The sequence below is a fragment of the Xiphophorus maculatus genome, chromosome 22 (assembly GCF_002775205.1).
Source record: "Xiphophorus maculatus strain JP 163 A chromosome 22, X_maculatus-5.0-male, whole genome shotgun sequence".
NCBI lineage: Eukaryota > Metazoa > Chordata > Actinopteri > Cyprinodontiformes > Poeciliidae > Xiphophorus > Xiphophorus maculatus.
In genome coordinates this window covers 4,351,154-4,367,187 of record NC_036464.1, presented here as the reverse complement: position 1 = coordinate 4,367,187, position 16,034 = coordinate 4,351,154, and the positions used below count along the sequence as shown (strand labels likewise).

Genomic DNA, 16,034 nt, shown 5'->3' with positions numbered 1-16,034 from the left:
AGTGGGATTTCTTGCATTATAAATAGTCATGAAAATAAAGAAAACCCATTGAATTAGAAGGTGTGTCCAAACTTTTGGTCTGTACTGTACATTTTAAAAAAAATTAATAGTAAAAGGGCATACAATTCTATACTTCAGTGCTTTGTACATGTACACTTCTACAATCCAAATTGGTTTCTGGTTGCAGCTTTGAAATGGCTTCTACTCATGTATAAAAGGAACAATTTTCTATCCAATTAACTCCAGGCAGCAACGTAAACATGATTATGTTTCAGCTGTGTATTTACTCCCACTGTGACCTCTACACTAACTCGGTTAAGCACTCGGATATTTGCATGAGGAGAGAAACAATGTGGTAGTAATCTTATAGTTCTTTCTATTTTAGTTTAATTTGAGCTTGGTGTTTTCATTAAAATGATGACATGTAAAAATCCTGGCATTAATTTTTTACTTTGAGAGCATATTTTTCTCAAAGGGTTTTAACTCTAACATTTGCATTTTAAGATGAAATTATTGAAATTAATGTGTGGATACAACTATGAGTATCTGAAGCCTTGTTTTCATTAAATGATTGCTTAAGCATCTCCCAATTAATGGGAGCTCTACATGGCTGTCAGGTTACAATTTGATTACAAAAAATCCAGTTTTGGTGACATTTTAATATATCATTATTTTTCCGTCGTCGGTTAATTCTAATAATGCCACACTAGAAATACGACAACAACACAAGCTATGTGTTTATTTTTGGTTACAAAATATCACATCCATCTTTTTTACCTTCAGTGTTGTACCAGTTCGTCCTTAACATGAACTGGCTCAAGGTCTAATTCATGGGTAATAAATTCAAGGTTTAATTAGAGAGGAAAACTCTCATGACCAAAATTAAATGCAGATCACGATACACGATTTGTTTTAATTTTACGGCTTTAAAATTATCAATAATTTTGAACTGACTGAGTTGGAACCTTTCGGTATCAAACAGCTTTTCAGTTTTACTCTGTGTTTTTGACTTAGCAATTACAGATGAAAGTTAAAAAACAAAAACAAACAAAAAAAAAAAACACAATGCCAGATTCCGTCTGAATTAGTGAGATAATAATAAAATGGTTGAAAGTATTCCAGATTACAAATGTAGTCTGAATAGTTTGTTCTGTAATCAAGATTTTCTGATTATAAAACATTAAAATATAATAATTGTAAGCATGATAGGATATGTGGCGCTTGACTGCCAAGGTAACCACATGAACACAGTAAAAAGCTGAATAAAACTAAAAAAATGAACACACACAGGGAAACAATCAGCATAATCTACCAGTGTTGATGGTTACAGCATGCTGTTTCAGTTTACATTAAGTGAACATTAAGTTTAAATCCAGCATGTAAAAAAAACAAACAAAAAGCATAGCTAAATTCAAGATTTTCCAAACAGAGTTAATGCCACTTGCTTATTTGAATAGGTCTGTGCACAAAACTGCTTACATAATATGAAAAAAACGTGAACTACTTCTGTATAGAGTGGAAAGTAAAATACTTAACACATTTAACTTTGTTCTGAATCCAGTCAAGGCGCAGAGCCATGCGGCATTCTGAGCAAAACATTTGTGTTTTTTATTTTACAATATAATGAGACTTCCTGAGACCTATCACAAAGTTGGAGCTTGTAGTTCAGGTGTAAAATTTTGATATTACAAGGAATTCATCTACGGTGAGTTTCAAAGAGCTGTAAGTTTGTTTCTCTGAGCTGAGGGAAGTTAGATATTGAATTTTACATCGGCTGTGTGTAATATGAGCAATAGAAGAACTGAGTAATAAAACTGCAAAGTGGAGAACATGAGCAAAGATTCCAGGATCATCTTTAATGAAACTTTTAAACCCTTCATATAACAGGAGATTTACTGCATCATATAAAGCAATAAAAGAAAATCTCTCAGGTATTTATCCTTGCAATCATTTTGAACTGTGAAATGTGGAGGAAACATTGAGACATTACACTATATTATGAGACAATGTAGTTGGGAAGGCCATAGAGAATGCAATTGTAGGCTGCTGGGGTGAGAGTTGAAGTGTATTGAACCTTGTTTTCCTTTGAGTCAGTGGTGAGATCTTGATCTGCAAAAAAATCAAAATAAAAAAGCGTCTGGTACTGGTATGATTATGTAAAGTATTTTCTGGAGTGAAGTCATATACACAGTAGAAATAAAAAAGTTCTGTTGAAAAATATGGAAAAAAAATAAAACTCTCAGAAAGGATTTCAAACCTTTTGGAAATGTAAAAAACATTTATCCCATACAATATATCAGGGAAAAATATGTAAAACAGTGCGTGTACATGCTTGAATGGATACTTGGTTGAACTACATTTGGATGCAATTCCATCTTTCAGTAATTGTTGATAAGAAGTTTTCAGTATCTTAACACCTTAAATTAGTATACTCTCCTCTACAAATGTTTTTAAAAAAAAATATTTTAGTTCTAAATACCAGATAGGCCTTACCTAAAACTTAACATTTCTTTATTTTGTTGATTTGAAGGTATGTATTTTTATTTTTCTTCAAAGATTTTTGTTTTTTAAAATTAAAGGCACAAAGAATTTTGAAATGATTAATCAAGGTTGTTTTTTGCCAGGATTTAGCAGAGGTCTACAGATTTTTTAAACTTTGTGAATAAAAATGCATTGGTGTGATGCACAAAAATATAATGAACTAATAGACATGACAGTGTGAGGCTGACTGAGGTTGAGAGTGGAGTGCACAGTACCATGTGTTTCTGTGACCTTGTGATGTGGCATTTCAACATGCTCCCGTCCCTTCAAAGCATGGATGGCATGGCCAGAGGTCTCTTTGACCCTCAGCATTTCTGCAACAAACAATGACACAAACTATGGAAAAGCTCTGGAAGGAGAGAACAAAATTATGGGAAAGTTAGAACCCAAAAACCTTGAAAAAGGTTAAAATTTTCATTTTATTTTTTTGCTTGTCTTAAAAGTAGAGATTGGGTTTTCGGAGGGAGAATTCGCCAATGCAGCAAAATCTGAATTTATTTAAACGTGCAGTTTGTAACTTTTATTAAAAAAAAAAAGTCTTTTACATATTTGTTAAAACTCTTACCATGTCGTTATGAGACGGATAATCCGTGAAAAGATCTAACTCCTTCACCTTTTCCCTGAGCTGCTATTACTACCAGAAGAAATGCATCACTCCTGAATCTTTCTGACCAAGAACAACCAATCAGAGCTAGCCAGAGCGTCTCAGCGCTGTCAATCAACTCATGTATTCACTGCTAATACTGGAGAAACAATTCATTGTCACAGGAAAACCGTTTATCCACCATCATCAGTGGCAATGCTAACAATGGGGGAGTGGGAGGAAAATGAGCAGCGTTACATGAAGGGTTGATTGATAGCGCTAAGATACACCTCCTGGGCTGTGATTGGTAGTTTCTAGATAGCACTGGGAACACTGGGAGAAGGCATAAGGGTTAAATTTTTTCTCAGACTACCTACCTCAGACCATATTGTCATGACATTATAGAAGTTAGATAGCGTAACTTTAAAGTTTTTACTAATTTTAGCCAGGAGTCCCAATAAATATGTAATTACAACGCTGATTGGCTGCAACCTAATTCTGAAATTCTCCTTAGGGAGCAAAGAGAAGCTCATGGGTGTGTGCACAGCGGCAAAAGAAACATGAGGACATATCCTCATAAAGCACAAATTTAAAACATACTGTCCAGCACAGCAGTAAGATCTTGCGCTTTCTGTTGAAGAGTGTTGTGCCACTGGTTGAGGACAATGCAGCCAACACCAGTCAAACTCAACAACAGGGCGGTCTCCAGGGGATTCTCCAAGGTGAGCAGTTCAGCACTGTAGAAGACAAAAACTGTGAGGTCTTTTAGGACACAAAGGCAACAGTTTTTAACCACATAAAAAAAACACAATTATAATACAGCCAACACAAATACAAAGCCACTAATGAAGATGAGTGCAGACTAAACGAAAAAAAGAAAAATTGGTTGAGAATATTCAATACCTTTCTTGAATTTTATTTCTGGATGGGAGGACTTTCACTTTGTTCTGAATCCGGTCAAAGAGCAGAGCCATGCGACATTCTGAGGACAGCAAACGACATTATCAGAAAAACTATTTTCAATAAAGTGCAACAAAAACATAAATCCTCCCTCACCCTAAATCTTAGAGTGAACTAATACTTTTTCACTGCATTACATACAAAAATCTGATTCTTTGAGGCTTTTTGAGAGTTAAGGAAATGGAGTTAAAACTCATTTCAATTACAGATGCACAAAAATAATCTAACTGTGCCATGTCCTAATTGCCAGACAGATAATATCAATAGTGTATGCTGTTGAGAAACAGCTGCAATGCAGTCCATGTTGACGGTCACACTATAGTTAGCAGCACTAACGCCAGACTGCTGGGTGGCCCATGTGTCCGGCCTGCGGCAACAAGCCAGTCAGGCCTGACACTATGCCAATCACTCTGGAAAATTAGAAATATTTGTAGACTATCTTTATTTGATGCTACGATAATTTTTTGAAGCTTTTTACTGGTTTGATAGCTAACAGGTTCTAACAGGTAATTCTTTATTTTTAAGTCTTGTTTGAAGCTTTGGGAAAGACAGAAATTTAGATTTTCACAGTTAACCATTTCAGTTTTAAATGTTTTAGTTAAATATTTCCATGGTGTTATTAAGCTCACTAAAACAACGTGAAGGTTTCGAGGATGTTTTTTTGTTTTTTAATGAACACTGTCAAATCTGACCTATGTCTTCTTCAGGTAGTAAAGGTTGTGGCGTAAAACTAAATTAAAAAACAGATTTGAACAATCCTTCATAAAAATAGAAGTTTAAGTTTATTAACATAAAATCTAAACCATAGATGCTTAAATGACTTGCTTTTTAAAAGGGCAGATTTATCAAACTGTCAAATAAGTTCAACAGAAATTAGTCTCGTTTTCTCTTCTTATTTGCTTAAAGCATGTTGCTGTACTAAGTGTTGGGAATGTTTCATCTTGAGATAATAAGTTTAAAAATATTAGAAATCCTTAAAATAACTAATTACATGCAGCAACAACAAGGGCACAAGTCATTCTTTGCAGATGATAAATCTGCATTCTCCAGTTATTTTTTAGCAGGGCAAACTTGACAATGTAAAGAAAAAAACCTTAAAACCACATCAGTTTGACCTTCTACTTAAAACGGTAAACAATAAGAGGTCTTCACTTCCTCACACCACTAACATGCATTTTTAAAATTTGAGAAATATGATGGCAGGATTTCTCACATTCTAGGGATATTCATGTTTGTGTAATCCCCATAAACTATGTGGATCTGTCTGTACTGTATGTTTAATGTGTTTGTTTGTTAGTTCTTAGAATGTCCTGTAGAGGGCACTAGACCCACATTTCTCCTGTGTCAGTACGAGAAGAAGAGTAAAGAGAAAAAAGAAATGTCAGACTATACAGACTAAGCACATTTCAGCAGAAGTAGAGAAGTTACTACGCATAAGTGCTGCTGTGATATGAGAGAAATCTGTTTATTTTGAACTGGATAATGTACATTCTGTTCTGAGAGTTCTCCGGTGAGTCTGTTGTTTTATTTTCAGCTGCTTACTTACGCAGAATGGCTACCTAGCTGGAGCTAACGTTGCTCAGTGTTTTTTTGAACTGGAAAAAAAACCAACCGGAGTATAAATGTCGCTCTGTAAGTAGCATAGCTCTGTGAAATGAGACTGTTTATGATGAAGTGATGTTTATTAAGTAATTTCTTTATTACTGAGCGTTTTTGGGTTATTTTAAATGCTAATTTGATTTTCACTGAGAAGTAATTGAAAGAGTTCTATAATTTCCGTATGCATGATCGGTTAACGCTCTGCATGCAGGTTGTTTTTATTTTTTTTTGGATGACCCATATCTGAACGAGCCAGTGGTTCCAGAACCAGGAGGGTCCCGCCGCCATCTTTGTGACTCGGACTGAAGCCTGGAAAGACGGAGGGACTGGTGCTGCTGGATGTTTTGCGTGGACAACAGATAAGCTTACTGAACTAAAAGGGGGCCCCCAAATCTTTTTTTTTTATTCCACAAACTATTTGTTCATGAACATTTTCATAACGGACAACTTATGTGCACATTGACTGAACTGACTGACTGAACTGTTATATTGAAGGACTAACTGGAATATGTAATTTCTTTTGTTGAAATAAGCTTTAAAGCTACTGTTTAAAAAAACTACCCTCAATTTTCTATATATTAATCTGATATTTTTATATAAGGGTGGACAATTTCAGTTTTATAGCTTAATTTTATTAAGGTAATTAGTGTTACCTGGATTATTATTTTTTTGTGGGGAAAGAAAAATAAACTTGAGTAGTTAAAACTTGTATGCTTATCATCCTCCTGTGTGACCCTAGAACAAAAGTAACTTTCCTACTGAATTTATTGCTAATTAAATCAAGTAGTGGTTACATTTGCGTGCTTTATGCACTATGGGAATGTAAGATTGTCATGTTTGAATTAAGTTATCTTATGAAGTGGAGAGCTTGCAGATTCACATCAGATTTAATCAACTCATTCTTTAGTATTCGGTAACATTTTCATTTATTTTATAAATAAACATGAGTTATTTTATTAAATCTGATACATAAATAGTGCTTTATCATTCAGCTAAACTCATCCTTGTTATTTGCATTATTTTTGTTTTTGCTTTTGGTTCATACAGAGTACTTCAAATCAAGATATTTAATTACTGATCTCCCACATTTGCAATACATTTCTATTGTCATAAACACAGAGGAAAAAACATGAATTGAAATTTGCTGTGTGTCCAATACCGGTTAGATTGAAGGCTGCGACTTTGGCAGGTGGAATGCTCGCCAGCAGTGGATCCATCCCCATGTAAATGAAGGCACTGCATTTGCACAGAACCTGCTCTATCTCGAAAAGACTTAACACATATAAACATTTGTTAGTGGAGAGCAAGTCTCTTTCTACGTTATATGTTAAAAGTACAGATAATCTCAGCAAAAGATTTCCAACCTGGGTCTGCTGAAGAAGTTCTTCCAGAGTTGAGGAAGATGCTGCTTGTGTTGTTCTAAAACCTCCTTCATTGTTGAAGTCAGACTGGCCCTTTCTATGTAAAAAAAACAAAAAACAGTTTAGATATAGTACCTTGTATCTCTAATTTGCACACCACACAATACTGTTTAAATGTTCAAGCTTCCAAAAAAAGATTTAACAGTTCAGGAGTTGAGTGCAGTAATGATGAATCTGATCCTGAAATTGCAAACCTGGCTAACCATTTCCACACAAGAACCAGATCATGAACACAAGTCAAACTGGTCTCATCTGCCCTCTCAACCCCAAGATGGAAAGCTAAGCAATTACGTTACTTTTACCTAATATTGCTCACTACTGGAGACAGGAAGAGAAATTGGCAAATGATTTGAACAGGGTGATTTTCAGCCAGATTGGTGAAAGGTTGGTTGGAAACATCTTTTTCTGATCAGTACACACAAACATACCCAAGCGCAACAGCAAGACTTTTTGGTTCGATTGCTTTTAGTGACTGAAACAACTCAAAGTTAGCAAATTTTATAATCAGAGATTAGAAATGAAGTCAGAGGAAACACAGAGGTAACGGAAATCAGTTTTCTGTGGAGTCATGTTTTTGCTGTCCATAAATCCAGCTTAATACATTCTTTTACAGAGCATACATACAGGCATACACTCTTAGTTTTGTCAAAGCATTATTATTATAATTATAATAATATATAATTATTACACAGTGTAAATTTGTTTTCTTACCACTCTGGCCTTCCTTGTAAGGGTCAACAATATCTTTAAAGAGTATTTTAAGGTAAAACAAACTTCATTTACTTTCTAAACAGTAAACACTTCATGGTTACTTACTACTGAACTAGTTTTGGGGGTGAGAGACATTTATTAAGCATGATATGCTTAATAAATGCATGCATATACTCAGTGTTTACAGAGAGGCAATTATGGCACAATCTTGAGGCATTCCAACCTCAAGAACGATTTTTTTACTGATTATTGAAAGGAGAATGGATTATTTTTGACATGAAATAACAAAGATATTGATAAATTGATATTCGTTTAACTGTTTATATCATCTTTTCAACAAATATTTTGGTTGAAGAAAAATTATTTTACTCTAAAAATATGAGACATACCAATAATTTGGGGCTAAAATGTACATAAAATGATATAAGTGTATATGAAATATTTATTGGCACTTCAACAATAGGACCCTTCTTTTGATTTCTGAACAGGTTCTTAGGTGTTTCTGGTATTTTGATGACACATTTACTTGATGAGCGTAAAGTGTGAAATCTCACCATGACCCCAATCTTTGGCTCCGTCCAAATAATTTTTGTTCAAGTTGGAAATCTGGTTGGGCAACTTCAAAATATTTATAGTAAATCCAGAAAGAGGAAACATGTTGGTAAAATTGAAAGACCACATTAAAACTAAATCCACCAGACAAATAGATGATTTTGGTTTTAAGTGTATATAAAAGAGGGAATTGTTTCAATTTTTTCTTGATATTAAAAGAAAATGGAAGCAACTTATTTTTTCAACTTATAATTTACTGGATGCCTGGTTCATCAAATGTCAGCCTCTGTATATGTGTGCAAAGGCATACAACATGAAAGCCATTAATGTAATAAAGGCAAATATATAGTAGAAAATGTCTCTGTTCTTCATTCATGCAAAATAAATTTTTCCTAAAAATGTAAAAACAGTGTAGAAATGTTCTTACCTTATAAACATTTCTAAGTATAAAGTCACATGTAATGTTTTGTAAAGGTTCTTTCAAACAGCTTCATCGGAAAGGATACATTTCAAGTTTGTTGTGTCCATTGTGAATGTGTAGGAAGGCAACACAGGATTGGCAGATGCCTGTGTAAACAACAAACTATTAATATTCTGCTACAGCAGAAAAACACATACAGGTGGCCCAACACACACTGAATTTAAAAACAAGGTATTGACTGATGCATTACACATGCACAAACATCTATAAAATCTGTTAGTATAACATGAGACAATATGCAAATACTTCCACACTAAAGGTTAGAGTTGAAGAACTCAAAGGGAAAAACAGCTGAAATAAAAAAAACATAAAACTAGTGCATGGCATCATTCGGAAACATTCTTTGAGGCTCCAAACAAGATCTTTATGAAAACACATTATGTAATTGATTGAAAAACTGCACTTAAAAGGCAGGCGTAAAGAACTTAAATAAGTGGCATCGCTGACAGCAGGGAAAAGTTATATTACTGTCTGTATCTGGCAGGCCCGGATTAATTTAGTAAACTCACCGCTTTGATGGCTTTGCTTTTAACTCCCTGCTTCTTAGCTCCCTTGCCACCTTTGGTCTTGGGCTCCTTTTTGCTGTCACTTTCAACTACAACAAACAGGAAGCAGAGTTAATACACACACTTGTCTGCAGGCTAGTTTACACAGCTTTTGGACAGATTAAAAAAAGAAAACAACTTCCTTAGAATTTATTTGCATATCACTGACATTTATTTAAGAGTGTTAGTAAAGGTAGTCTGCAGGAGGCAACCTCCATCTTCCTCTGAAACTTAAAACAGATTTTTCACTTGACTTAACTCTTTATATATAGTTTCATTAAAATTGTCTGGGAGAGCATGTTTAAATAGATACACTAAGAAATGCAATTGTAAAATTTTCTTGTTTAATAAAGTATGACTATTTTTCACTTGTGGATGCAACAGTTTAGAGAACACATTTTACATAAAGATATAAAATTAATAATCTTGTGTATTTAGTTTTAGAAATTTCTAAAAGAAGATAGATTTTAGATTGTGCCATCTATCTATCTTTGTAGAGGGGGAAAAAAACCCAAAATAACAATGACAGCTTTGTCATTCATGTGTCATTCAGATAGAGATTGATAAATACATGAGCACAGAATGATGGATAAAGTTTGTATTTTTTTCTAAAGCATGAGGAACTGTTAAGTCACACACATACACCTTCACTGTTAGCATTTTAAGATCAAAACTTTATAGTGGTACAGATATCTGCAGGATGGGAGCTTGTGTCCCAACTGCTTCTTATTTTACATTTATTAATGTGTTGCCTAAAGGACGTAAGGCATTATGAAAAGCTGTTTCATATTTGGGAAGGGGCTTTACAGAAATATTTCTAGAATAAAAGTTTAAAAACAAACTGGAAAGAAAATATTTAACTTAAATTTAATAAAAAAAAACACTTCATTAGTCTTTTCTAGAAAACACAGAGATAACAAGTAGCTTCAGTTATAATTGTTCATTTATGCAGTGTGTTACTGATACAGAAAACATACACAGAATGAATAATAACCCTTAAAACTATAATTGGTGTCCAAATAAGCCAAAGCATATGAAAATGTTTTGAAGAAATTGCATCAGATAAGACTGAAATGCATGATTGATGATGCAATACTGCTTAATTTGTTGCATTCTCACACACACACAGTCGTGTAAATGTGTTCAGAGCATACTTTGCACATGTCAAGATGAACTTCTCACTAAGATTTGAGTTCAGTAATTATTGAGGCAACAGTGAAACACTTCAGTTTAGTTTGTCAACGGAGTTCTTACTGGTAGTAATGGGTATTTTAAAGTCCAAAATGTTTGTACACCCAGCTCCCAGTTACTGAAACAAGTCATCAACTTTTTGTTAGTACATTCAAATGTTAATTACTGACTACACAGTTTGAAACTCTGAATCCGATTAGTTAATTCACTGGAAGTGTTCTATGTCTAAAAGTAAAGTGAAAACAGTCTCTCTGGGTCTAAGGAGGTTTCTTACAAAATAATATATTTTATATTTATTGCTTAACAGGAAATAACAGGATGCAAAAATACTATGTCCCATTTAAATATTTACTGAGGCTTTGCTTTTCTTGTCATGGTTAAGATTATCAAACAGACTTCAAAATCAAATAAAAAACAGCGAAATAATTAAAAAATACAGTTTTTAAATGATGATTTAATTGATTAAGGCAAAAAAAAAAAAAATTCAAACCAACAAAATATTGATATATAGCTAAAAGATCTCCTGTTTGCAATTTCCCACAGGCCGAGCAGGTGACCCAGCAAACATGTGAGAGAGGAACACATGACCAGGAATCTGGTCAGAGTTAAGGGAAGGTGTGTCGAGCTAAATGCAGTGCAATCTTGGAAGTGACACAAGCTTTTGAAACTGTACTAACATCTAAAATCAGCACTGAAATCTATTCTCTTTGTATCTTTTATACCTTTCAGGCTTTGTTCTCTACTGAGACGACTGAAGAAAAGCTGCAGAGAAAAGTCTCGAGACACAGAAGCCAGGCCTTCCTCTTGTAGGAGAGGCAGGGCTTCCAGAGGCAAGTCCAGCAACTTCCTGTCAGCGAGAACCACCAAATGTTCTCCATTGTCAACTGCAAGAAAAAAATTTCAAATATATTTTATGACTTTGAAAATTGTATTTATATAGTTACACAGTTCACACTCTTTCTTGTGACTTTGGCAGAGTCCTTAGTTATCAACATTCAATGTTAACATATTGGCACATGTATAGCAACAATATCGCCTTTTAGATTGTCTAAAGAGAAACTTATTTCACATAATATATTTGAAAGAGGCTAAATACAAGCAGAAATGCAAGTGATACTAAACACTTTACCTTTATCTGAGCTATATTTTTCTTCTTTTACTTGCTTTTGCTCATTTTCAGAGATGGGTGGAGTGATAGTCTGGGACCTGATGGAAGAATAAGGAACACAAATATTTGTATTCCTGACAGAAATGCACAATAAAGTATTTATATGGATCACAATAAGCAGAACAGAAAAATACTCTTTAGAATGCTACAAAGTGCCAGCAAAACCTTTTCTGAATTTCTTCGAGCTCTATGAAGAAGATAATTCATAGATAATTATGAATAATTATTATGTGTATGAATAATTACACATAATTATGTAACATGTGTGATGTTACGTTATAATACACATACAGTAGTCATTTCAAAATGCAGATTTTAATGTTGCATTTCAAGAATTTGATACAAAAAGTTGAAAATGCTGACAGTCTTCCAAAAATATGGCTCCCCATGTTACAAGCTATAGATAAAGTGCATATGAATAAATGGGAAATCGTGACACATTATAAAACAACAGGAAATGTAATGTATTCCTTTCATCAATCATGCCTTTGCCATATACCTTTACAATTGCTACTCAGTGGTGGTTGTTGTGTGAATTGTCTCTAGGCTGCTGTAACTGCGAAATAATTTCCCTGCTGGGATGAATAAAGTAATTCTATTCTATTCTATTCTATTCTATTCTATTCTATATCTGGATGTCACTAAAAGACACCTGACAGACTAATGACATTTATCAAAAGAAAAAGTCCTCTGATCTGATCATTTAGAGCTTAAGCATTAAAATGTTTTAAACATTGATGCTTAAAATGGTTAAAGGGTTTGAAAACTTCCCAGTGGCACTTCAAGTGTCTTGTGTAAACCCACTTGAACTTTATAAGATTTTCTAATGTTTCAACTGCAGACTTCAATGTCTTTTAATGAGATTTTATGCGACAGGCCAAGTGGAAGGAAAATACATGGTTTTCAACAGCAACAACTAATCTGGTGAATACAAATGCACCCAACACTTTTCAGATTCTTACTGTAAATGTTTAAAAGAATGTTTATATTGCCCTAAAATTCACAATTACACAGCAAGTTATGTTGGCTTTTCAAATTAAAAACTCAATGAAAAACTTTGAGGTTTGTAGTTGTGATACGACAAGAAATATATAAATATTTTTTGTAGGTCACCTGATGAAAGGGAAATCAAACTGAGATAGAAGTGGATTCAAATAGTCCTCCATTTTTTCTACTATTTCTCCAAAGTGAAGCTCTAACTCTCTGTCTTTCGTCGTGTTCTGTGTGTGAGAAGAAGACAGACAGTGAAGGCAGTTTTCTTTATTATTCAGAATTTATTGCTTCTCACCGTTGATTACTATCCTATTCAGCTACATGAAGTTTGGTAATAAAAATGAGCTGTCCCAAGTTTCCCCATTAGGTAAAAACATGTTTGAGATAAGAATTACACTGGAGTAAGCTTGTTTATATAAGGGCTGCTCTGTTTAATACACAGCCAAAGAAAAGCCTCAGTGATACCTGATGCACCTCGGACGTCTCCAGCTGGCTGGATTCATCCTCCAGGACTGAATATTTGTTCTCTAGGCCAAAGACCCGAGTCTGCTCCCTAAGTGCCCTGAGTGCCTGCGGGCAGACTGAAACCTTTGCCACCTGCGAGCATGGCACCAGAACTGCAACAACACAAGTGACTAACAGTCAGACATGCACACTCACATAAACATGCAGGCTTTGTAATTGGTCCCCCTGAGCTCTCTCTCTCTTTCTCCCTTCATGTGTCTGATGTTTTTGCCTCAATGCTTTCTCTGCTTAATGAACTTCTCTTTGCTCTCCAGCCACAACACATTCTCTATTCCATCACAGCAGCTAGGTCACATAAAACAATCAATAATTTGTGTAAGCTATTCACTGTCACATCCAGTGGAGAAGAGGTCAAAGGGAAAGCAAGATTTTATTTTCAGTGTACACAAAATAATTTGACACTTCTTCCTTTGAGACTGTCTTTTTTTGCATTAATTAAAGGATGAAAATTAGGAAACCTGTCTGAGGTGGAGTCTTTGCTTTTGGATTTTCTGGAGCTTTGGTTGTCTCACAGAAGCAGCCAAAGAGTTCAGAGCTAAAACAAAATAAAACCCATGTATAAATGGAAATGTTTAACCAGATAAAAACTGACTGAAAGCAAAAGATTTACCCGTCATTGGAGTGCTGAAGCAACAAGATCTTCATGTTGGGAGGGATGTCTGACAGGATATCCAGGTGTTTGGGAATGATGGTCAGCTGATGGAAGGCCTGCATAAAAATGCAATTTCAGGATCACAAATTTGGCAGGATAAGAAGAAAAATTAGTCTCTATGTGGATGTATATGTTTGGCAAAGTTCCTGCAACTTTCAGTTAAATTCAAGTTTTAGAATTTAGAGTTAAGACTAAAGTATTTTCGGTTTCAATATAATGCAGGAAAAAAATGTAATCAAAGAACAGCTGATCGACAAAAGATGTCTGGTGAAAAAGTGTGCCCGATAACATAACTGACTTGAATTATGGGGTGTAACCTTTGACCTTTTCATTTCTAAAGATGCTTTAGAAATGAAAGACTCTTATAAATTTTTAAAAAGCAAAGCGAAAGAACAACAGCAAAGTATATCTATATGTTTCTGTAAAATTGACATTAAAAATGTGATACTGCAAGGATTTCACTATCATTAGTCAATAGCTAACATGCATCCTGCTGTTTTTTAAAGTCTGCAGCATCTTTGCATAAACCAGTTTGCTGACATGACTGAATTTTATAATTGAATATATTTGCATCAAGTTGGTTTATGTGACTTAAAACCCCTTCTGCAGATTTGAAGCAAGCATCATAGTAGCACCAACATTATGCCACCCATGAAGAAAGTTTAGTGGACTGCGTGTGACAGCATCTATAAATCATGAAGGGTGCTTAGTGACCCTGTACCTTGAAGAGGTGGAGGAGCTGTTCCTCCGATCTTTTCAGCATGCTGCTGGATCTCTTTTCCTGGGAGACGAACAGATTCCTGTGGAGGCTGAGTAGAGCTGAGAGCTGGGACACAGAGGTGTCAGCGCAGGCACAGTTTAGGAGCTCGGCCGCCATAGCAACAGTGCAGCAGCTCTGGGAACAAGGAGTTAGACCAATGATTTTATTGAGGGGCAATATGATGCGTCATAACAGCTGTTTGCATTTAATTCAGGCTATATGCATTTTATGATAATTCCAACAATTAAAGATATGTACTATGTGATGCTCAGTCAACCTGCAGCAGTGCAGTACCTGATAAAGGGCGAGGTATTGACCGGTCACTGTAGGGTCAGATTGCCCATTACAGTCCAACATATGAAAGGAGGCCTCAGCCAAGATGGCGGAAGGTAGGTTGTGTTGCAGACACAGCCTGGCGGACTCAGACAGGACTTTACTTGCTTCAGCCAGCAGTTCCTGTGCTTCGTCTTTCCACTGCTACATCACAATAACGCCACAATTTCAAACGAAACATGACATCACCAACCACAGCCATCAAAACAATTCTCAATAAAAAATAGAAACGCTCATTTGTATTTTGGTTGTGTGTTATTTTCTTAAAGTTTTGTATTAAACTCTGGTAGCCTGTAGTTCTAAAACACGTCCATTTAATTCTGTAACATTTGGCCTAAGACCGTCTCAGTGCTGCCCTCTTTCTGCATTCTTATTAGTTGTGCAGGAAGCTCTTTTATTGCGTTTGGGTCTGCCTCAGAGCCCAAGATGTACAGTTGTATAATTTCACATCTGTTAGCAGCCATTTACATGTGCAAGTGTAAACATTAAGTTGTGGGCCGTGGCCATTTGGATTTAAAGTGACAAGACAGCTCATTCTGAAAGGAGGTCAAAATAGGCAAAACTAACCAGACTAAAATCTTATGATCTAAGAATGTGCAAAATATTTAATGAACATGTTTTGTATGGCCCATAGACATTATCATAGCCTGTTCAAGGAAGCATAAAAGGTCACATTTAAGATGTAGATGTAGTTGTTAATCTTTGAGATATAATTTATCAAAGTGTTCCCCCATAATAACTACATTACCCTTTTTTATTCAGTCTTAAGTGAGATCAGACAGTTTGAGCTTGAAGATCCCAGATTAGAGAGAAGTCAGAGCTGATGGGGTCAGTTGACAGGAGGCATGTACCTGCTGCTCCGCACTTCTGTCAGCGGTCCAGCCCGGCTCTTTGCTGCTTGAATCACTGCCTTTCCCCAAATTCTCCTCTGCCGTGGGAACAATGTTCGGCAAAGCATCCTACAGCACAAATATGTTTAAGAAACACAAGTTTTCATTTTGATAAGAATGCCACCTCCT

General features: G+C 35.2%; 1 protein-coding gene across 2 annotated transcripts in view; it reads right to left on the bottom strand.

Annotated features, from left to right (window-relative positions):
• Window positions 1–713: 713 nt before the first annotated feature.
• cfap46 (cilia and flagella associated protein 46) overlaps window positions 714–16,034 on the bottom strand; it is a 55,970-nt gene continuing 40,649 nt past the window's right edge. For both annotated transcript variants that reach the window (XM_023327787.1, XM_023327788.1), the window contains 18 exons: window positions 15,867–15,974; window positions 14,977–15,159; window positions 14,644–14,817; window positions 13,881–13,978; window positions 13,729–13,805; window positions 13,211–13,362; window positions 12,866–12,972; window positions 11,714–11,790; window positions 11,307–11,468; window positions 9,358–9,443; window positions 8,874–8,934; window positions 7,816–7,848; window positions 7,048–7,141; window positions 6,843–6,955; window positions 4,028–4,106; window positions 3,725–3,861; window positions 2,757–2,855; window positions 714–2,109 (listed from right to left, as the gene is read on the bottom strand). In XM_023327787.1, the coding sequence (XP_023183555.1) occupies window positions 1,997–2,109; window positions 2,757–2,855; window positions 3,725–3,861; window positions 4,028–4,106; window positions 6,843–6,955; window positions 7,048–7,141; window positions 7,816–7,848; window positions 8,874–8,934; window positions 9,358–9,443; window positions 11,307–11,468; window positions 11,714–11,790; window positions 12,866–12,972; window positions 13,211–13,362; window positions 13,729–13,805; window positions 13,881–13,978; window positions 14,644–14,817; window positions 14,977–15,159; window positions 15,867–15,974 (1,953 nt within the window). In that variant the 3' untranslated portion in view covers window positions 714–1,996. The remainder of the gene's footprint in view (window positions 2,110–2,756; window positions 2,856–3,724; window positions 3,862–4,027; window positions 4,107–6,842; window positions 6,956–7,047; window positions 7,142–7,815; window positions 7,849–8,873; window positions 8,935–9,357; window positions 9,444–11,306; window positions 11,469–11,713; window positions 11,791–12,865; window positions 12,973–13,210; window positions 13,363–13,728; window positions 13,806–13,880; window positions 13,979–14,643; window positions 14,818–14,976; window positions 15,160–15,866; window positions 15,975–16,034) is intronic.